The sequence below is a fragment of the Centruroides vittatus genome, unplaced genomic scaffold (genome assembly GCF_030686945.1).
Source record: "Centruroides vittatus isolate TY-2023 unplaced genomic scaffold, ASM3068694v2 contig_943, whole genome shotgun sequence".
In the NCBI taxonomy this organism is placed as follows: Eukaryota; Metazoa; Arthropoda; class Arachnida; order Scorpiones; family Buthidae; genus Centruroides; species Centruroides vittatus.
In genome coordinates, this window is record NW_027122626.1 from 84,124 (window position 1) to 108,064 (window position 23,941).

The 23,941-nt window shown below is 33.4% G+C and overlaps 2 protein-coding genes across 2 annotated transcripts; both read left to right on the top strand.

The window, feature by feature from the left end:
- Positions 1 to 11,925: 11,925 nt before the first annotated feature.
- Positions 11,926 to 20,065, top strand: LOC136985035 (venom protease-like). The gene is made up of 6 exons (XM_067282229.1): positions 11,926 to 12,013; positions 18,733 to 18,878; positions 18,958 to 19,046; positions 19,111 to 19,385; positions 19,577 to 19,734; positions 19,810 to 20,065. The coding sequence occupies exons 1-6, from the start codon at positions 11,926 to 11,928 to the stop codon at positions 19,972 to 19,974; spliced, it is 921 nt and encodes a 306-aa protein (XP_067138330.1). The 3' UTR covers positions 19,975 to 20,065.
- Positions 20,066 to 22,249: 2,184 nt separating this feature from the next.
- Positions 22,250 to 23,941, top strand: LOC136985036 (uncharacterized). Its single transcript, XM_067282230.1, has one exon. The coding sequence runs from the start codon at positions 22,250 to 22,252 to the stop codon at positions 23,939 to 23,941; it is 1,692 nt and encodes a 563-aa protein (XP_067138331.1).

The window sequence follows — 23,941 nt, forward strand, 5'->3', positions numbered from 1 at the left end:
GTATCAATCGTTCATTGCTTGATGGCAGGGGTGTTCTCAATCTTCGGCTCATGAACAGTTCAGTCGGACTATAGCCATTTTCTAATGGTGTTGATCTCATTGCCAGCAGCATTAAATAATGATCCCGTGACTCAGATTTCAAGTAATAATTTTAACATTTTTTTACCATTGATTCAATGAACCCATTGCTTTAGGGGTATCTTGGACCAGATGTGATACTTGAAAATTTATATTTTTCGGCAAATTTACGTAATTCTGAGTTGACAACCTGGGAAAACTGGGTGCCATTGTCTCTTCGTACAACTTCTGGGATTCCATGTCTTCCGAAAATTGATTTCATGTGGTTAATTACTGACGACGATGACAATTTTTCCAATCTGGCAACTTCAAAATATCTTGAAAAATAGTCAGCCATTATGAGATACCAATGGCTTTTTAGTTCGAAAAAATTTATCCCTACTATTTGCCAAGATCTCTCAGGAAATTCGCTTGGGATAAGAGGCTCTTTATGATATTTTTGGTATTGGATGCATATTGAGCAGTTCGAAATCAATTTCTCAATGTTTGCCGATAAGCCTGACCACCAAACAGACTCACGAGCTCGGTCTCGACACTGTTATTCCAAGATGGCCTTCATGTAACTTGTTCAATATTTCTCCTTGAAGCTTTTCTGGAATGATAATCTTAGCATCTTTAATTAAAGGATCGCTCCCCTAAATTCTTAATTTGATGGGTTAATCAATTTGACACCTCCGTTCGTCTTGGTACGCGAGTGTTGATTTAAATTTGAAACTTTCGCTGGTATCTCACGCCATGATATTTTCTTTTCTGACGGCTAAAAATTTTTCTTTATGTCTTCATTACTTAGAACGCAACAATTTTGCTTCCGAAGGAATGCTACATTTATTTCCAAATTTTGTCATGTCTACGAGAGTCAGAGTCAAAGCAGGATTTTTCTGATTGACATTCTAAACATTCCAATCCATTAGATCGTGTCGACCCGTGACCTCACGTTGCTGCAATTTGAAAAATTTGTAGACTTATAAATTCCCACTGTTGTCCATCCGCGGTCTTAACAGCAGTCGCTCACCGGTGGCTCGCTCGCCATTTGCCCCTGGTCCTAAGCTCATAGGCATCGAATCCCAAGAGACCCTGATATACGTTACACGGGCCCCCCTTTCTCTTGTTAATGTCTATTCCCCACATGGCGACCAGCCGGCTGTACCACTGGACTCCCTCTTGCGGGATGACTACTACCCTCGCATTGTGTATGGGGATTGGAACGCTCATAATCCCTATTGGGATAATCAGAATTGGATTTACCCACTTTGGGGCCCTAGACATTTTCTTCTTACCGGGCCCCTTCCCTCTCCCACAAGAAGTAGAACACACAAAAAATATAAAACAATAAATAAAACAAAATTAAATAATGTGAAAAACTAAAACAAATCTTAAAATTTTATTAATAAAAATACTATTCTTATCGCTATAAAAAAAATTTTAAATTATCAGAAGAATTACTTTCAATAAGAAGAAATAAAAGAATACACTTTTTTAGATTTTAGAATTTACAATAGTGAATTCTAAAATCTAAAAAAGCAATATATTTTTGTTTATTTGTTTATTACATACAGTTGTCCAACAGAAAAGTAAACTTTCTTATTTACAAATCTTTTAAAAATAGACAATTTGACCGGGCCCTTCAAAAAACCGGGCCCTAGACATTTGTCTATGCGATAATCCAGCCCTGCCAACTGGGTTTAATCTTCTAAACTTAACTCGTTGAATTAACCGTTGGTTTTTATAAGAAACCCCTGAATTGTGTGGCACATCATTTGCCAATGCAAGCGAATCATTTACTTTTACATTCGAGTCAATGGAAACGTTTCGCTTTGCTAACCAGAAACGGGAATAAATGAGCACGTTTGTTTGTTTAGTTATGGCAAAGCAACACTTGGGCGATTTGCCTAGGGAGTGTCTTCCGGAAAGTCTTTTTAAGAATGGCCCCTATTTAGACGTTACAGACGTGGAGCAAACCCGGAAAATTCCACGTGGCCAGCCCGTCCGAGCGAGGTGCGAACCCACGATCGAACTCCAGTGTTCAGGGAACGAAGACTGCTTGGTTACTGACGAGCCTAAATGAGCATGTATTTCAAATAGGACTACTCTTAGATAATGCAATTATTGTTTTTATATGGATGATTTTGCTTGGCGTTAGAGTCGTCACTTGGTATAAACAATATTAAAGTGGGCGATGGGGCGTTAGACATGACAGGAGGACCCCTGTGTACACAGAACTGGGGACATTACTACTAACAGACAACCAAGAGGGCGGTAATTCAAAAAACAGTTGAAGAACTACTGGTTTAGGCGGCGAAAGTTCGAATGTCGAGTTACGAAAGACATTTGCTAGCCACTTCAAGCGGTGGGAAATCTATTCGATATTCTTGCATTCGAATATTTACGACCTAAGACACTAATAAAAATCGATATAGGGATTTGTCTTTTTTGTAATAATTAATACGTGTAATTTTTCGAACATTTGCTTTCTTCTATAAATAATTTATAAACAATTACATTTAAGTCACCACAAAGCTGTAAAGATCGCAAATGACGTCATAAATTTCGGAATACCGAATATCTTCCTGTTATCTTACGAGTTATACCTTACGAGCATTCCGTTCTAAACATTACTGTATAATTTTTTACAGAGAAATCATTCGGTCTATCTAAAGATTTAACTTGTTTTCATTTTTAACTAATAGTAATTACGAATAAAGCATTCGTAATTTGTAATTACGACCAGAAAATACCACAAAACGAGTCCGGCTATTAGCGCTATTTTACGCAGCGGCATAATTTAGAACTAATACTCGCTCGGAGTCTAGACGCTTGTATTTTCATTGGCTGAACTAAAGATTCGCCACAAGTTCACAAATGTTCAGCTGATTTTGTATTGAATTAAGCACATAAAAACTAACGAAATTTTAGCACGACTCTCCTGGTGACATTAAGCATCAGTTTAATTAATATTGAAGTTGCCGACTAAATAGTTATTAGGCGGGTGTGATTCATCGGGTCCACGTTACAATGCACGCGCAGTTCACCTTTGTTTTAAAATTATATACAATCATTTCTAGAAATGGTAATTTAAGTGCCATTAAATAATCATCTCTCCCGATATTACGGTAAAAATATCGAGTTGTTCTTGTATTTTCGCCACGTATTTGCTTGAATTTCGTTTTATATTTCTGTGTACGGTCTTGGTTAACGCGAAATGTTTATATTTACATGTTCGTATTTCACGTGAGCACCACCACGTGCATTTATCGAACTGGCCCTATTCTAACTCCTAGCCACACCCTGGTGTGTCATTTTAACCGTCATTATACACGCGTCAGATTCTGAAATTATAATTTAAAAAAAAATATCAAAAATTGTTGATAAAAATTCCCTTCTTCTCAGTTTAACGCGTAACAAACGAATTCAACAATTGAACTTGTTGTTGTTGCGTTTTGCTCTTGTTACGAAGAGTGCGATTTGGAAAGCGATTCGAAGATGTTTTTTGATGGTGGAGAGTATCGACCCCTGCCCCATCCTCCTGGGTATGAGACTTTTTACATTTTATTATTATTTATTCGGATAAGAAATTCGTTTTAGAGATTAAAAGCTTTATAGAAAAAAACTTCCATCTACAATATATAATTAGGCCTAATTAAATGAAATGTAAAGATTCCGACTCTGGTTTATATCTGAAGTAGACTATGATTTTTGTGCCTTCCTGTAATACAGGGCTTTACAAGGCACAGTTTAGGGCTTTTCAATATACAGTTATTTAAACGAGTAATCGGGCCTCTTTTATATTACAGATTCGTGTCTAAGTCTGGTACGAAATATGACGAAATTTACTAAAATTTTAATCCAAATTTCGTTTAATAAATATAAACTATAACTTTTTAAATTTTAATATGCATTGTTTTAAAATAACAGAAAAAGATTTAGACTAGTCGAGTCTTAAGCTACAATTCATAAAAGGCTTATCCCCTGTCGCGAATAAATTTAAAAGCACCAGGATCTAAACTATAGTTTGAGAATAAAATTAAATAGTTATTGTCTCTGCATATTTAGGGAAGGATTGGATAAACACGTGGACGTGCGAAGATTCGTCAGTCCACACAATTTGGATCATTTTAAATTTCGAGGTAGCAAGATGAAGAAAGACCTCTTGAAGCAGTTCGAACCGTCGACCGGTGCTTTCGAAGGTTTGGACGTTTTTGAAAATAACATCAAGCCTGCTTATAGACAAGTTTTGATGAAGGTTCGACCAATCTGTCAGACGGCCTGCCAACGTTTTAACAGGTAAATTACATTACTGTTTGTTCATAATAAACTTATGTATATTATAACATATAACGGGTACGAGCCGCTTAACGTTCTGAGAAACACGGCGTAAAGGAATCATCATAGAGTGTAGTTATGCAAATTTTATATAGTTTCATTTGTGTAGGGCTTTACGTATACGTTAGCCATACATAACGCAGTTATAATAAGTAATTGTGTATCTACTCACATCTAAACGTAGAAATGCTGCCAATCTTTTGGTTCCGTTGTAATCCTCCATTATGATCTTATTGGATTCGTATGTAAGTGGAGCATACTCGTATATACAGTAGAGCATCGATTATCCGACCCCCGATTAACCGACTTATCGGTTAACCGACCGCGTTCTAGTCGGCAAATTCAAATGCCCGCTAGTGATGTGGCGCTACAATATTTGGTTATGTCTTGGCTACTTTAATATTATTTTTGTTAAATTTTTGCATGTTTTAGCTGGCAGCACTGGCTCGACTATGAAAGGGGGTTAGTATTTAAACCAGGCCTAATACACTATACTAATAATGTAGTTTTTCATACTTTTCGGTTATCCGAATTTTCAGTTATCCGACCAACCCCCATCCCCAATTAAGTCGGATAATCTATGCTCTACTGTATAACCAAACTTTGATGTAGTGTTACTTTGTGTGAATGGCATTAAATCGAATGTTTTCCAAGTGTTATAATTTTTCTTTAACATTTTTTAAATATTCATGGTTAAAGTTTCGTAAGATTATATATTTATTGTATTACAAATTCATTCTTTTCTTATTTAGTGAGAGATTAGTCGAGGATGTGGAGGATGAAGAAGTGGACAATAGAGAGAGTGCGGTTGCTCCACGAAACGAAGACCCGGCAGAGCACGAAGATTGCGTGCAAGATAATCCTGGCCGTGAATATCGGGATAGAAATACATTGAAGAAGATCGGGTCGTTCTTTAAGAGCATGTGGAAACCCGTTAAGAGGTAAGATTTTGTATGCGATTTAGCATTAGTTCTGAAATTGGCAGTAAATCGAGTGCGGTGCTCAGCCGAAGTACCGATTACATCAAAAATTTTTATAGTATTAAAATCTGAACATAAATTCGAGTTAGAAATGTTTGAGAATCGCATAACTTTCCCGTGTTGTACGGCGCTGTATCAAGAATTGGCGGCGTATTCGTCTGCCACGTCCTTGTCATTACTAATGCAATGAAAAGTTAAGATAAAATTGAAAAATTAAGCTATTTTGAATGAAAAATTGAATTCTGAACATCACCGAACCAAGGAATTGGTAGAAGATTTCATTATCTTAGTTTCACTCATTGTAGGCTAATTGATAGAAATACGGCAGAACCTCGATATAGCCCCGCAATATCTTTTAATGAAATTCAAATCGAGTTAGACGTTTTCCATGAATAATTATACTTGATTTTCTACATTTAGATCCATGCATAGAGTGTGTGAAATGGCAAAAGGTGGAGAATGCGAGTACGTTCAGTTCGAGTGAGGATCTCTTGGTTTCCATCTTTCCATCGAGAATAAGATCTGCTCTATAATTCGCTATAAATTATTTGCTAGATTTGGGCCGAGTTGGCTTTGGGTAAGTGTCTGTGACAACTTTATTGTATTTTACACCAAACACTTAGGAGATTTTACGGTCTTAGTTTATAAATTAACACGATTTCATACTAACACGCAATTAATGGCGGACAACAGGAAATCATTTATCATTTATACTATTGCTTTCTCTGTGTCTCGCAACACAGAGAAAGCAATAGTATAAATGATTGTAGAAATTAAATTATCCAGTAATCTTACGTGATTACGAGGACGAGAACATGCTAAAATAATCGAATTAACAATGACATATTTGATATAAGTTAGAAAGAAATAAAGTTATTAATGTAAAAATTAATTGAATAGTTAAATATTTTATTAGAAAATCTTGATTATTTTCTTTTTATTTTCACAGAATTCGGAAGAAATATAGAGATTTTCATGTCTATATTCTTAAATTTATAAGTAAAAATTAAAGTATTGGTTCTTCATTCACATTTGGATATGGTAATTTGTGAAAATCATCGATGACTTGAATTCCTCTCCTGATTTTGACATCTCGATTGCGTCAATATTAATTTCGATTATGACTTCCCGATTTTGACTTCGTCCCGGCTGTGTCTTATTATCTTCTAATGAATTACCATTTTTCCGAATTGGACTCTCGAATTATGTCTACCCTGGAATTTGACTGCTGAATCGTGTCTGTACTCGAATTTGGACTGTCCCGAATTATGTCTACCCTGGAATTTGACAGCTGAATCGTGTCTGTACTCGAATTTGGACTGTCCCGAATTATGTCTACCCTGGAATTTGACTCCTGAATCGTGTCTGTACTCGAATTTGGACTCTCTTGAATTTGTTTGTGCTTAAATTTGTCTCCTGAAATGTGTTATCCCTCGAATTTGGACTTTCTTAAATTTGTGTTTCTTGGAATTGTATCCATTCCTTACTTCGTCATATTAACGCTTCCAGGATCGTAAAGTTTAATGAAGATGAATTTGGAGAATTCTATAGAATTGTGATTTACATAAAACAGATTTTGAACTAATCGAATTAAACCCAGAAGCAACACAGTCGCAGACGAATTCAAATCAATTTAGGATTTCTACGAGATATTCTGTGGCAAAGCTTGGTGTTGAATCAATTCGAGAATTTCTAAATTTATCGTTTCCGTATGAAGATTAATTGGTGAATAATATAAATGTAATTACCAAGAAACGTCGTAACAATTGAATTTTTACTGTAAACTATTTTATTTCTGTAATAAAGTCCCTCGTTTGAATTGGCATCGAGTTATTTCAAAATCACTAGAAATTGTCACCTTTTAAATTGTGCCCAACTGGCAGGACCGGATTAACCCACTTTGGGGCCCTAGACATTTTCTTTTTACCAGGCCCCCTCCCTCTCCCACAAGAAATAGAACACACAAAAAATATAAAACAATAAATAAAACAAAATTAAATAATGTGAAAAACTAAAACAAATCTTAAATTTTTATTAATAAAAAAATATTCTTATCAATATAAAAAAAATTCTAAATTATCGGAAGAATTACTTTCAATAAGAAGAAACAAAAGAACACACTTTTTTAGATTTTAGAATTCACAATAACCATATAAAAAGCAATATATTTTTTTGATTATTTGTTTATTACATACAGTTGTCCAACAAAAAAGTAAACTTTCTTATTTACAAATCTTTTAAAAATAGACAGTGTGTGTGTGTGTGTGTGTGTGTATGTGTGTGTGTGTGTGTGTGTTTTATTTAGTAACGTTATAATCCCGTTATTTTATTTATTAAAATATATTAAACACTGCATGATGAAATATGCGATAAGCACAAAGAACTTTAACGGGTTGACAATACTGAAATACGAGTGAGATTCGTGTAAAATTCCATTTAATCGATGCAAGATGTGTGATCACCAGACCCCCTTCGGCCGCCATAACACACACATACACACACACACACATTTACGATAGTCGATCTTTAAATATTTAAAATAAATCAATTACAGAAACGTGACTGCAAATAATGAAATCAATTATTTTTTTATTTGTAAATATGGCATGAACAATCAGCGTCGTAACTAGTCTTTTATGCGCCCGGTGCGAGTTTCTGTAACTACGCCCCAAAACTATGATATAAAACTTGGTCCAGGTCATTTCTACGCCCCCCAGGGTCTGCGCCCTGTGCCTGGGCACCGCTGGCACCGCCCTAGTTACGGCACTGCGAACAATGTGTACTGTACGAGGTTGGCCATAATGTCAACGTGAATGCAAGTCTTTGTCAACAAATGATCAAATACCTTGTCCGAGTGAAGAGAATGATTTTAAGAATCTGAGACATCGGTGTCACGATAATTATTCCTTTTCTATCCCTAACACCAGCCTCGAATGCAAGGCTGATCCGATCGTCACTTTAATAAACGAAACCACGAAACGTCCAGGAAGTTTTAACCTTTCCGATTTTCTGTTTTTTGAAATGCGACTGCGATTAACGAAAATACGTTGGACGACGAACAATTTCGCTCCGAAACATCAATGACAGACGACACGTGATGACTGTGGACGCGCTGAACCGCTATTTTCCACCAATGGCCTTTCGCCCGCCCGATCACGTGACCGTTTTCCTTCCGTTTTCTTTTTCTAGAACGACGTTTAGGCATTGGTCTTTCTCTTTTAATAATGTTTTCTATTTCATTATATGGTCTTGAACCTAAATTTTTTTAAAATAAATTTTCAATATCGCAATTACATTCTGAATCGCTAGCCATGATATAAGGGCTAAAATTAAAAATAAAATTATAAAAACTTACTTGGTGAAATAAAATGTGCGGTAAATATACATACCAGAATAAGGCTCCTGGTACGAAATATTCTTCAATTGTATAAATATGCTTTTAAAGAAAATTATAATTAAATATAGCTTTGTAAAGAAACGTACATAAAAATAACATAAAATCTTTACTTTTTAAATCTTAAAACAATCCACTTAGTCGAATGGCTCTCTACCAGTGGCTAATGGGTGGAATCTGCTGTAAAGGACTGGGTGGAGTAGAGTGTCCGTCGTTTGGATTATATGTCGGGTGACCGTGGTCATCGGTGAGGATCTCAGACGACGAAAGATGCGGTAAGCGATGACTGGGAGGGGGAGGCACACAGACGACCCCACCACTCCCGGCCAGCCTGGCGGATTTTCCGTCGGAGTTTCGCCTGTAATTGTTTCTATTTATCCCACCAGGAGTATAAGACGCCCACCTACAGGCTAGACGGAACGCACGACGTTTTTGCGTTCTAATGCCGCACTCGGGGGTCTACTACTGCGGTTTACCCGAGGAAGGAATAGAGCAAATTGTCATGTTAGGAGTAACTGTTTCACGGATATTGTCGACGAAGGAGTTGTAAGAGGTGGGGCGTGAATCCCCGGAGGTCCAAAGCTGATCAAGATTATTGGAGTACCGACCCCAATTTGTAGTACGATGTAGACGTGGAGCAGTCGTCGGGCTAGGGGTGCCCGGGAGGGATAGTGATAGAGATCGGTGCATGGTCACTAGTTAATGTGTCCGCGCAAGGGCGCCACGAGGCGGAACCCAATAAGTCCGGGGAGCAGAAATCGGGTCTATGGCCAACGAGCCGTTTGGGTGGAAGTAGGTCGGCTCCCCCGAATTCCAACAGCATAAATCTACTGATGAGAACCAATCGAAGAGGGTGCGGCCAGCGCCGTCTGGGCGGTTGCACTTGTTATCCCAATAGGGATGATGAACGTTCCAATCCCCACACACAATGCGAGGGTAGTGGTCATCCCGCAAGAGGGAATCCAGCGGTACAGCCGGCTGGACGCCATGTGGGGAATAGACGTTAACAAGAGAAAGGGGAACCCGTGTAACGTATATCAGGGTCTCTTAGAGCTTAGGACCAGGGGGCAAATGGCGAGCGGGCTACCGGTGAGCGACCACTGTTAAGAGACCCCCCACCCTGGGCAAATGTGCGGTCTTGGCGGAACAGAGTAAAGTCTGGAATGGTAAAGACCACATCTGGTGTTAACCACTTCTCCTGTATCAGGAGGACGTCCATATTACGGAGCGAAGACGCCGCCAGAAGGAGGTCTCATTTGGAGCGAAGACATCTGCATTCCAATGCACCAAACGGAAATTATGGAAGCCTTCAGAGGAAATAAACATTTTGGTTGGAGGTTGTGGACGGGCGGCGGCGAAGTTTAGCCTGCTACGCTGGGGAGGTTGTACAGGGGTCGTCTAGTGAACTCATTCTCATGGAGCACGTGAGGTCCATATCCGAAGGCGGGCCGTCGGAGTCAGACGCCGCCGATGGTTCAGCAGGGCAAAATTTAAGTGTAAAGAATTTTGGGATGCCCAATTCCCTTATGAAATGTGCTATAATATGCCCTGTAAGATAAAGTAAGAAATGTATTCAAATGATTCATATTTTACTTGACACAGGTCAGTAAAAGTAATTTGCAAAGTGGTGAAAGTATCCCCTTTGGAAACAAAGTATCTCTACTTTACAGTAGAGATGAATCTCTCCAAATTGATCTGAAATTTTTTGTAAAACCAATAGGGTACAAGTAAAAGATTTTACTAAATAACAAAATACAAATGAAAGTGGATTAAAGTTTATTCACGGTTTGGCATGTTCAGCATGAGATTGGGCATTCTCACAGACCTGGAAAAGTGGTTAAGGTATCAGTTGCTGCTCTGGAGACTCATAATTGAATGTGGCAAGTTGAAAACCCAGAGGAATTTTTTGGGTGGTCCGTCACCTTCCATTTGTCTCACCGTGGACCTGGCCGACCCACAACGGACTTAAGTCTCTTAGGGCCCGGAGGGCAGCTTTTAAAATAAATATATCGAAGACATTTCAAGAGAATTAGATATTCAAAGCATTGCTATGCAACATGATTACACCTCATGATTCGTTTGGCATTTAGTAAACAAGTTCAATGCCAACACTTCTGGGCACACAGACATAAACATCGTGATAGTGGCGTGCCATGACATCTGATGATAGAGAAGCTGTGTTTCTGTAAGAAGTCGACTTCCAGGGACAATCGGTTATTTGCGCGTCAGTGATGGTGTAGGGTCCATTCGTATTCGTTTGTTCGATTAACAGATAAAAACCGTAGACTTCTCTAAATGTATTTTTATTAGATTATCTGACGTACTTAATAAATAAACAAGTTCAATATAATTACCTGTGTTATTAGATTCAATAGATTCCCTGTGCCCTCTAAATGCCAATTCTTGCTTTGATAAAAAACATAACATCTATTAATTTAGATATAATATCTACTAGCCGTAACTATCTTGTTATAATTTTCAATATTTATTTTATATTGTTTACTAACGTTAAATTCCATTCTGCTTTGATTTCCAAATTGCTTCAATTTTACGAAAGAATCGATGTGACATTTACGATTTTCGTGTCTTTTTCCAGCTTTTACTCAAATTATTTAAATTAAATTTTAAAAAATTATTAAATCGTCCAAGCCATTCTTATTCCACACACTAATTTCATTTGAAAATAGTAGGCAAGGCCAACAAAACAATTTTTGCATTTTTATGCATCCACAAAGCCACTTTGTCTTCAAAAATTTTATCGTCGAACAAATTTTTTCGTTGAAGTATTTATATTTAACTGCTTTCGAGGGGGAGGTTTGAATTGAAAAAATGTGACTTCCGGTTTGCATCGGAAGTTCATTAGGGCTTCCTGTTCCTAAGGTTTCTATCTCGGATTTCATCTAACTCCGTTCTCGAGATTAAAAAAATACAATACAATTTATGCGTTTTTTTTTTGATGATAAAATTTTGTTGTTTTAGAACAATTTTTTTAACAAGACAATTTATTAATAGAGGTTTAAATTCTTCAAAATTTTTGTAGGATAACTATTGTACAAAATGAGTAATGTAAAAACTGGGTTCGTAAATTCCAATATTAGAAAATGTACTGGAAATTAATAGTAGCCAATGGATTCCCTCAAAAATGCATCAAAGATGTTGGATTGCAAGAAAGATGTTAAAAATGATCAAAGATTTCAAAGTTCGATTGTGCTTAGTTTTGATACCAAATATTTGGTTCGAAGTATTTTTAATTGAAGACTAGTTTAAATTATAATAATATAGGCTAAACGATCTTTCGGGGAGGTTGGAATGCGTAATCGAAGTAGAGGAGATGGGACAATCGTAACAAAAATCATTTCCGATTGTTTTTCGTAAAACACAATACGTGAAAAAGACACACACACTCATAAAGTAATATCCTTCTAGTCATTCTCGTTCCTTAGGATCATTTTTCTCTGCTGTATTGAAGAGATCCTCTAATTTTCTCTTCTCCTTTCTTGGATTTTGTGAATTGTAATTAATCTTCCATGCGCATAATCGATGTCGTTTGTCTTGGTCAAAATCCTTTCATTGTTGGTATTCTCCTGTTCCGTCAAAATTTGTGAAATTATGAGCAAAACGATGAAGCAAAACATGAGTAATCTCTGTCGTTGCTTATTTTCGTTATTAATTCTCGTGAAAAAGTTAATTATTAACGAACAATATAATTAATTGTCGAGTGTGTTTGATTGTGAAGATACTTTTCGTGGCATTATTAATTGTAAATTAAAATAAATAGATATTTTTCATTCGAATTTTGTCTAAAGGAAGATTTAGATTATGACGTTTGGAGCATGCAGCAAATGTGGTATCAAATGTTACGGACAGCAACGTGTCAACGATTTGTAGCCTGTGTGAAGAGCTTAATGATTAAAATTTAACCTGATGACGACGAAATTTATGAAAAAATAAATAAATAAAAAATACTGAGGCACGGATTTTTTGTAAAATAATTTAAAATTGACATATTTTTCTTAAATTTTGTGTTAGAGACGCACTGTCTTTTTATTTTGTCTATAAACACTTCTCTCTCTCTCTGATTATCGTATTTGTTTTTATAACTGACGAGAAAAGATTTTTAAAAAGACAAAAGTTCGGCGTATTTTCATTTAAAAAAAAATTAATTTAAAAAATTGTATTGTTTAACATAATGGTTACAAAGCTGAAGTGTCTCTGTGTCTATCAAAACAAACCGCGTCATTCTAGCTTCAAGATGTTTACGTTCAAAGTTGTGATTTATGACAGGGGAGTGTCAAGTTACACGTGCTGTCACGGCGTCGGCTCTCAGGTGTGATAAGCGATATGATTGCTTAAATGATTGCTTAATTTATTAATTTTCTAGAAAATTGATCACTCAACCTATTAATAAAATTGAAAATGATAATTAACTTCACTATGGATTGTAGACATTAATAATACCTAATTGATATCAAAAAGAAAATACAAACAATGATAAATCTAACTAAATCTGATATGATTGTGAATATATATTTTCTGAAATTATATTCAAGTAATTTAATTTAAAAATATTTATTACGAAATTATAAACTATATTATATACAAAAATCTTTTTGTTTTGTTTTAAAATAATTGGAGAAGATAGATGACAAATATTTTTGGTTAATGTTACCTATGGTTCCAAAATGGCGGCTCGTGTCTGATTCCAGCAAATAGAAGAAAGGAAACAGTGGAGACACACGTTCTAACCTAACCTAACCTATTCTAATAATTTTGTTGGTAATAATTATGGTAATTTATTAGAATAGGTTAGGCTAGGTTAGAACGTGCGTCCCTACTGTTTCTTTTCTACTATTTGCTGGAATCAGAGACGAGCCGCCATTTTGGAACCATAGGTAACATTAATCGAAAAACATTTTATGTAAAAAATGAAATTTTAATTTTCAAAATCCAAAATAATGAGAATTTCAATTAAATTCTATCAATTTGATTTTTGTTACGCCATTAAAATTAATGACAATAAAATTAAATAATAATTTTCGTTCAGATTATAACTGTTAATTCAGTCTTTAGACTTAAAAAATAATATTCCTGAATTACATTTTTATGAACTTGTTGAAGTCAACTTTTTGTGATCTTTATAAAATTTCTGTATAAAACAAAAGTAAATATAATAAGAATTTGTTAGAAATCCTCTTATAAAATTATTCTTTATGCAAAAGATACATGTCCAATGAACAAAAATAAGCCACCAACCAAATTAACAATATAAAACAGCCAATTAAAAATCTATAAAAATAAAAATAAAAATAAATTATATTAACAAGAATAAATACAGATTTAATGTTACATAATCTAAACTTTTTGCATATGCCTACATTTTAATCTATATATATGTAATCGAGACGAGTTGATAATAATAATAATAATCAGCGCAGAGCCCAAACGGTTAGGAGTTGAAAGTTGAAATTTGGTACACAGTTAGGGTACGTCACGAAAACGCACACTAAGAAGGGATTTTTCGAAATTCTTCTCCACGGGGGAGAGGGACAGGATTATAGCTTCTATATACATTATCGAGACGTGCCTAAACGGTTAGGAGTTGAAAGTTGAAATTTGGTACGCAGTTAGGGTATGTTACGAGAACGCACACTAAGAAGGGATTTTTCGAAATTTTTCCCCACGGGGGAGAGGGATAGGATAAAGTCTTAACACTTCCATCAACAATGGAAGTGTTACGTAACAATGGAAGTGTGAAGTAATAATGGAAGTGTCAACAATGGAAGTGTTAACAATGGAAGTGTTACGTAACAATGAAAATGTTAAGAGCCCAAACGGTTAAGAGTTAAAAGTTGAAATTTGGTACATAGTTACGGTACGTCATAAAAACGCACACTAAGAAGAGATTTTTTGAAATTTCTCCCCACGGGGAGAGGGACAGGATTGAGGCTTAACACTTCCATCAACAATGGAAGTGTTAAGTATCGATAGAAGTGTTAAGTAACAATGGAGAACAAGAGAAAGCGACGTGCAAGATTCACGGGCGCTGGAGGAAAAAAAAAAAGTAATATGTTAGAACATATTTGATTTTCAAATTTAAACAGATTGATTCGGTTTTTCTCGACTTTTCTTCTTTAGAACATTCGATGAAAATCGAACGATATAATCAGAACACGTCGTGAAAATCGAACAATATTACAATATTCGATTTTCAAATTCGACCTTTCATTAGAAATATTTAGTTTGTTGATGAAATTACTCTTTTTCTTCTGTGACTATAACGTAATAATCTTAATCTTCGCTATCATTACTTTTGCCCGAGCAACGCCGGGCCTACCTGCTAGTTTTAATATAATTTAAAATATGTACAGATTGTTGTTGCTATTTAACAATACTGTAATATAGTCAAGGCAATATTACATTTAATTTGCGAAAGCTCTGTAATGATATAATAATTTATTATGTCATTTTATAATTATAAAGTGAGAATGTAAACAGATAATCAAAATACAAAAAATTAGTTTAATTTTTATGCATCAGGTCAAGGGAAAAGGATGTTCAAATAGATAACAGTAAATATAGGTCTAAAATTTTTAATAACACAGAACTTATTTGAATAAATAACATTTCATAAAATACATGTTGTAAAAGCGGAAATAATGAAAAATTCAACATGTCATTCTCTTTTGAAGTAACATAGTAAGTAAAATAAAAACAAAATTTTATTAATTTACAATTCTTTCGTTTCTTTTTTTTATATATTAAAAAAAAATCTTAATGTGAAAATTTAATGGAGAATATAAAACAAAAATTGCAATTACTTTAAGATAACTTAATTTGAAGTAATTGCGACCAAAAAAATGGAGAAAAAGCATGGAAACCAATTGGGAAACAATTCATGGGACATTTAGATTTTCCCCATACTCAATAAATTTAGCTGTCAAGAGATGAGACTAGTTGATTCAATTGAAAAACAAAATTAGAATCATTATTAATCAGGCAATTATATGATATCAAAATACTTATTTTTAGATGGTTGTTTAAAAATGATATCTAAATTAGCTATTTTTCTTTCTACAAATCTACAAAATGAAATAACTGTTTGTAATCAGTTATTTCTCTTCCTTTACAAATTCTTTTCAAAATAATTATTTATTTAATGAAAACAATGATAAACATTTATTTTATAATATAAATAAACAATTTAGATGTAAAATCTAAACCATTATTGAATAGGACATTTGTTTAATTGACGTTATACATTTTTATTCGATTACATAATATTTCTGTGAATTGTACTTCAAAATATAAAATTATTTATAAAATATTAATTCATATTGATAAAACATTAAATGTATTTTTGTGTAAATTGAGAAAAACAAATACTAGATCTTGTAACATAATTTAAAAAATTGTTTTAAATGCAATGATACACGTGTGTATATATTTAAAATTTAAACACGTTATGATAAAAGCAATTCAGAAATGTCTTATAAATATTTTTTAAAATTTCATTCATCGTCTAATATCAGCTTTAGTGTCATAAGTAAATTATATACTATCTGATTTAAACGAAATTTCGTCATATTGTGATTAAGAATCATAGAAAAGCATCGACACCATTCACACCCACATAATGAAGATATTAAAATCAGGTCACACAGTATTTACTCTAAAAGTTGATATGCCATCCTGTATTGCATTCGTCGAATGGAAGTGCATAGTGATATTTATTGCCATTCTTTTGCTATTCTTACTAATTAATCTAGGTAAATAGGTCGCACTTGCTTAGATTCCATTCTTCGGAAGGTTCGAACTGCGGGTTAACCTATATCGAAACCTTAGGAGATCTTTCCGTTGTACTTGAAACAGGTAAGCCTATATAAATTTGTCATTTTACATTGATTGTTTATCATTGTTCCAACCGTTTATCGAGAGAAAATCATTTCTATCTTTCCTCTCTAAAAAAAAACACGTGAAATGATTTGTGTGATACAATTTGTTTTCGTCGCGAATATTTTCTTTGTTACGTTTTCAATGCGTGAAATTGATTTTGGTGAGTATTTTATTTTTAAAAAATATCGAAAAGCTATAATGAATATTTATAATTTAGTTTTTGCTCTTTTAGTGCTCAAGATCTAGTATATTCATATAACTTAATAAGCTAGCACGAATCCAATAAACTTCTATTAAATAGAAATTCCAAATACAGTACGATTTATGTAGTGACTACTCAATAAGCATTACGAAAAGCAGTTCGTTAGTAATTACCCATTTTTATTACTTTCTAACGTCTAATCGAGTGCCGAGTAACGAATACTGAATTATGAGTACCGATCACACGAATACCAATATCTATCCGTTTTCAAAAGTAATGGGTTTGCACCAGCGGCACACTCGGAATTTACTCTTGGTGAGCAAAGTTAAACCGATAAAAACAATTTTAATGCGAATTCAATAAAACTCCCATTTTATATGACCGCCAAATCATAACTAATAGAAATACAAGAATATATATATATACAGTAGCGAGCCGAAAATCGGAATCAATTGGGGACTGGGGTTGTTCAGATTAGGGATTTGTTCCGATTACCCATTATGTACGAATAAATATATTAACCTGTCCGATGTTCAAATTTTTCTCTGTTGCGTGTCGCTTCGTGTTGAATTTTCGTCGATTTTAAGCCTAACGAAAATTTTTATAATAATAATCGAGGCTATCGTATCGTTAAAAATTATTTATGCATTTTGTACAAACAAAATAAATATATTGAAGAATATAAAAACATGAAAATTATACTTTAGACGTAAATTTAGTATCAAAAACGTTCGATTCAGCACGACACAGTCCGACTGAAAATCGTGCCGATTAGCGGCGATTCGGATTACCAGGGTTCCGATTTACGAGTCTCTACTGTATATATATACAGGGTGGGCCAGCGAAAACGAAACGGCAGAGTGTTCGTGTTCGTCCAAGCAAAGCGCTCGGACAGGTCGATTTTACTCTCGAGGGGACATCTTTTGCAATAAAGTTTTTGCAATTCTGAATATTAACTAAACAAACATTTTTTTCGAAATAAATGCTTGTTTAGTTAATACAAAATAAATGAGTTTTTAAAATTTTTTGTTGTCTGTTGTATTCAGAATCGCAAAAACTTTATTGCAAAAGATGTCCCCTCGAGAGTAAAATCGACCTGTCCGAGCGCTTTGCTTGGACGAACACGAACACTCTGCCGTTTCGTTTTCGCTGGCCCACCCTGTATATATATATTCTGTGGTGTCGGATAATATATATATACATATACATATATATAAAAGAATTTTAATTGGGAAATGATTTTTGGAAAATTTTCCGCCGCTGTTTCTTTTCCTTTTTCTTTAGAGGGTACCAGGCCCCTTAGTTCCCCTGTGAGTGCGCTACTGGTTTGTACATTATTAGTTCATTATTGATTAATTCATTAGTTATAAACTCCGTAACGTAACGTATGGCCGTACCGTATTCCGTAAGAAAAGTTTGGATCGATCGAACTTACGGTAGTGATACGGAGAATTGACCAACTGCACATGCGCTAAATCGCCATCAGTCGATATACAATCGGAAGTTGTGCCGGAAGCAACGGGCGAAACTTTGACAAATTGATTGAAACGTAACTTTTGACCGACAGTGCTGCTATACATATATATATGTATAGTAGACTCTCGTTAATATACTTTCATATGTATACGTTTTCTTACGTAATAAATAAAAGAATGACTATTTCGAAGACAAAAATGTTTTCATTTGTTTTCAAAAATGTGTATATATTTAGATAACTTAAAAATTAATCATTTCGGAAATAATTTACACACAGTACAATATACATCTCTCAGGGACTTAATTTATCAAAATATTTCAAAATGGAATAGAAAATATTTAGTACTTATAATATTTACTTTGGTTATATAACATAAAATCTATTGTAGTCACCGTAACCACATCAGATAATATTAAATATTTTAATCGTTGTGTTGTTGTTGTAGAAAACGGAACCCCCTGTGGAAGACAGTTTGCAAGAAATGGAAGGATCATAGGAGGAAGAAGTGCAAAAGATGGAGAAATACCTTGGATTGTATGTAGATTTTTAATTATGCTGACATAATTTTTTTAATAAAAATCAATTTTTTCTGAATATTTCCATAAAATAATAGGTGTCTGTTCATCATTTCCCAACGCGTGAATGCGGAGGATCTATTATCTCAAAGAAATGGATTATCAGTGCCGCTCATTGTTTTGACAAGTATGTTAATATAGAATTAAATACTTGATTTTATTTACGATACTTATATGTTTAATTTTTATAGCAAAACTTATGCTGGGATGTTTAATTTTTCGAATTCTTTCGTCCGAGTTGGAAGTTTATATAAAAATAACAAAGGGAAATCTATAGGCATTGAAAAAATATACATCCATCCAAATTTTGATGTTCCTCATCGTTATAGTAATGATATTGCATTAATCAAGATTAAAAACGATATTGTATACGATGAGTATACTTGGCCTATCTGTTTGGATAGAAATAATGCCACTGTGAATGACAAAGTTACCACCGTGGCAGGATGGGGAAACTTAAAGAAAGGTCAGTTTTGATTTTTACATAGTATGTTTTCAAGTGCATTATTATGTATTTGAAATCTATAGATCCTGATGTATATTTTATACCCAGTAAAAAACTTTACACTTATTTTATTCTTGCTAATAATTAGTTGAAGATGTAAAATCTTTTGTTTAAGTTTATTATTATTATTTTTTTTTAATTTAACCATTCAGATGGTCTCGTTTTATCTGACGTGTTAAAGTTAGTTCGTCTACCAATCGTAGAAAATCAAATGTGCCAAAAATGGTTTAAAGATAGAAAAAAGAGGTTAATTGTCGAAGACAATCAAATATGCGCTGGATATAAGGAGGGTGAAAAAGATGCCTGTCAGGTATAATAATTAACAACGTCTTATAGAGAAGTAAAATTTGTAAATTCTGTAAAAATTTCTTATTTTATGTTTTAGGGCGATTCTGGAGGACCTCAATACATCAAAGAAGGCAATACACACATTCTTATCGGTATTGTTTCGAATGGTATCGGTTGCGCTAAACCACAATTACCTGGGATATATACTCGTGTTAGTTCTTACATATCTTGGATTGATAAGATCATGCAAGACAATTCCTAAACATTATACATATTAAGATTGTGTTATGGAAAAGTTTGTAAATACGCATTAATTGCTCAACCGTTTCATTGCAAACATTAAATAACGTTTTTTAGAAACCACTGTTAAATTATTATTATTGTGCATGTTACATTATAATAACGATCTAAACGACTTAAAATATTCTGTAATTTTTATTATTGTTTTTCTATAATTTGCACAAATTTGTGAAAAGAATGAAATATAGAATTAATGAAATATTTAAAATAAAAATTATTTAAATTCAATTCGTATTATTTGTATTATTCGAACATTGAAAAATGAATGAATCATTAGGCTATTAATGTAAACGTCAATACATTTATATAATACAAAATATCTTATGTTTGGTATTTAGTTATTAAATTATCATTATGAAAACAATAACTAAACTAAATAATGTAACATTTTTAACTGAAATAAATAATTTTAAAAATGATTTTTTTTTTAAATTATATGAAGTATTTAATAAATATAACATTATGAACACTAAATTTATTTCATTATTTGGTGTGGCCATAAAATCTAGAAATATAGATGATAATATTTTACTCGTTATCAGTAATGCCCTGTGTTCATTCAATTTCGTGCATTGCATTACCTTATTATGCAATACCTTATTGTGATAGAATATCAATAAGCTATTTATTTTGTAAATTATTAGAGTTGTATTTATGCTAAAATTTACTCTATTTTTAACGTAAATGTTTCTTCAATTAATAATTTAGATCAAGGAGTCCAAATCTTTTTGTCAATCACTTTTCGAACTCTATACCTTATATTAATTTGATATTATTTTTAACTGTTAGAACACACACTGTTCTATCCCCTATTCTGAATTCCTGCTGCTTTGCTAATTATGCATAAATCAAAAGACATTTTGCATTATTAATAAATTTAAACATTTACACCGTCTATTAAAATAACAAAATAAAATTAAGAATCACTTGTTTTTGAACTGAACTATTTTAAGTCTTTAAAATCTGAAATAAAAAATATATGTTATTAGTAAAATAAAATCTTACTTTTCAATACTGAAAAAACATTTAAAAAATTTAAAATAAATTAGTTTCGGTACAATCGAAACCGTGTTGTTATTTATATTTGGTATACTGGCACAATGAAGTGGCGCTTAATCAACACTGGGCGAGTTTTCCATCTTTATTTAGTTAGTTACTAACTAAATAAAGATGGAAAACTCGCCCAGTGTTGATTAAGTGCCACTTCATTGTGCCAGTATACTAAATTAGTTTTGTCAATTACGATTCCAATTAGGGCTTACAATACCGGGATTCCGGGATCCCGAATACCGGAATCCCGGACGATTTTTGTCCGTTATCAAAAACCGGTATTTATGTAAAAATACCGGTATTTTGGTATTACATTAGTTGATAAAAATTGAATTTATGCACAATATAAATCTAATTTAAAATAATATTAATTAATTACAAGAAATTTTTTTTGAAGATATACAAACAATTTCATTGTATTAAAATCTATATCAGGCACATTTATTACACATACCGAGCCGAGTATGGCAACATCGAGAAGCGGCGGTGTCGGCAATACGAAGCGATTGTTTATGATTTACGTCTACTACCCAATGAATAGGTCTCGTTTATACAAATACATAAAGTGTGTAACACAAAAATTATTAAATAGTTTAGATTAGATTGTTTAATTTTGCAAATCAGCTGTAGTGTTTACAAGTAAAAATTATATTTTATATTTTCAATTTTATTTTTCATTCCGTTGTGTCTTGTGGTGTGTGGATTATGTGCACTTGTTTTCTGGTTTTATTTCTAATAATTGAAAATTATATAACGGTATTTAAATACTGATTAATCCATATGAATTATATGATACGGTAAGTTTATATTTGTATTAATGTAAGTTAGAGTGTAATTAATTTACAAATATTAAAATTAATAGGCATAAACTTCTATACCCCCTGAAAGATGAATACATTTACGGAGCACCGAAAAGGACAGGACGAAACTTCAGTTTGGAATCATTTTTTGATTGAAAAAAACGGACAGGTTGCTAAATGTAAAAAGTGCGCGAAAGAAATAAAGTGTACAGGAGGATCCACAAGTGGCCTTCATACTCACTTAAAAACGATACATGGACTAAATCTTAAAAAGAAATGTGAATCCCCCATGATGTCGAATCAAGTGTTTCTAAACAGCCTAAATTGTTAATAACAAAGTATTTTAAAAATAATAAAAACGAAAAACTTTCAGAAGTGCTTGCCCGAATGACAGCTCGCGATGGTTTGTCTTTTAATATTTTTATAAAATCGTATGACATAAGAGAAGGCTTAAAGGCAAGAGGATTCAAAGACATACCAAAATCTGCAGTCACTATTAGAAATATGGTACTTGAATATAGTAAAATTATTAAACAGTCTACAGTGCATGAAATTTCTAGACTGAAATCTGAAGGTAAACGTTTCAGTATCACATTTGACGAATGGACATCTATTCGTAATCGGCGCTACATAAACATTAATGTACATTCTGTTGGAGGAACAATGTGGAATATCGGATTAGTGCGCGCTTACGGATCCGTTCCAGCAGAAAAATGCTTATCCCTTGTAGAAGAAAAATTGAAAGATTTTAATTTAGATATATCTAAAGACATAGTTGGAGTAACTACTGACGGTGCGTCGGTTATGGTAAAATTAGGAAAAATTATAGAGGCTGAACATCAACAATGTATGGCACATTGCATAAATTTAGCAATTACTGATGTTTTGTATAAGTCAACTTTGAACCCGAGTGTGGATATTGATGTTGTGGAGCAAAATTATAATGATGACGATGTTAATGATGTTGACGATGACGATGATAACAATGACGACGATATCGACGAAGAAGATGGTTATGGAATTATTATAGAGTTAGATGCTAGTATTACTACAAGTAATATAAATATTAGACATACTGGTATATCATCTCTAGTTTCAAAAATTCGGAAAGTAGTGAAAACATTTAAAAATTCACCTTCTAAAAATGATAAATATTTACAAAAGTACGTGAGAGAACAATTAGGTAAAGAAACAGCGCTAAAATTAGATTGTCAAACAAGATGGAACAGTATGTTATTTATGTTAGAAAAATTTGAAGAAATTAAATTTTGTATTCAAAAAGCGCTTATTGACATTAGTTCCGATATTCATTTTTCTGACGAAGAATTTAATTTATTATCTTCAATTATTGCTGCTCTTACTCCTGTAAAATTAACAGTAGATGCATTATGCCGAAAAGATGCAAATCTTTTGACGGCTGACGCTTCTTTAACATTTATGTTAGATACTCTTTCCCAGCAAAAATCTGCAATTGCATTAGAATTATTGGAAGCATTAAAATCTCGAATTTTACTGCGACGAACTGAATTATCACAAATACTTCAGTATCTGCAAAAGGGCTCACAAGATGTTGGAGAAGTATTTAAACGCATATCCAAATTTACAATCATTAAAAAAATTGTAAGCTTAACTAAACGGCTCACACATGAAAATCTAGAAGATACAGAAGATATGGAAGTTGTGCAAGAAACATCCCTTCCAATATCTTCCCAAATTAGTAATGAAACAGTATTAGAATCTGACAAGGTAAACGTAAACGCATTAAAGAAAAAACTACAGGCAGCAATAGACGAAACACTAAATACTTCACCCGTGCCTGCGTTTAAAAAAATTCCAGGTCTGGAACAAAAAATAAAAGATGAAATTACTTTTTTTGAAAAAACAGGAACAAAAGGAACGTATTTACAAAATGTGTATGATTTCTTAATGACAATAGTGCCGACAAGTGTAGAATCAGAAAGAGCTTTTTCGGCGGCTGGTTATATTTGTACGAAAATTCGGTCCTCGCTTGATGATGAAACGATTGATTGTTTATGTTTTTTAAGAGCATACTTTAATAAACAAAACGCAAGTTATTAA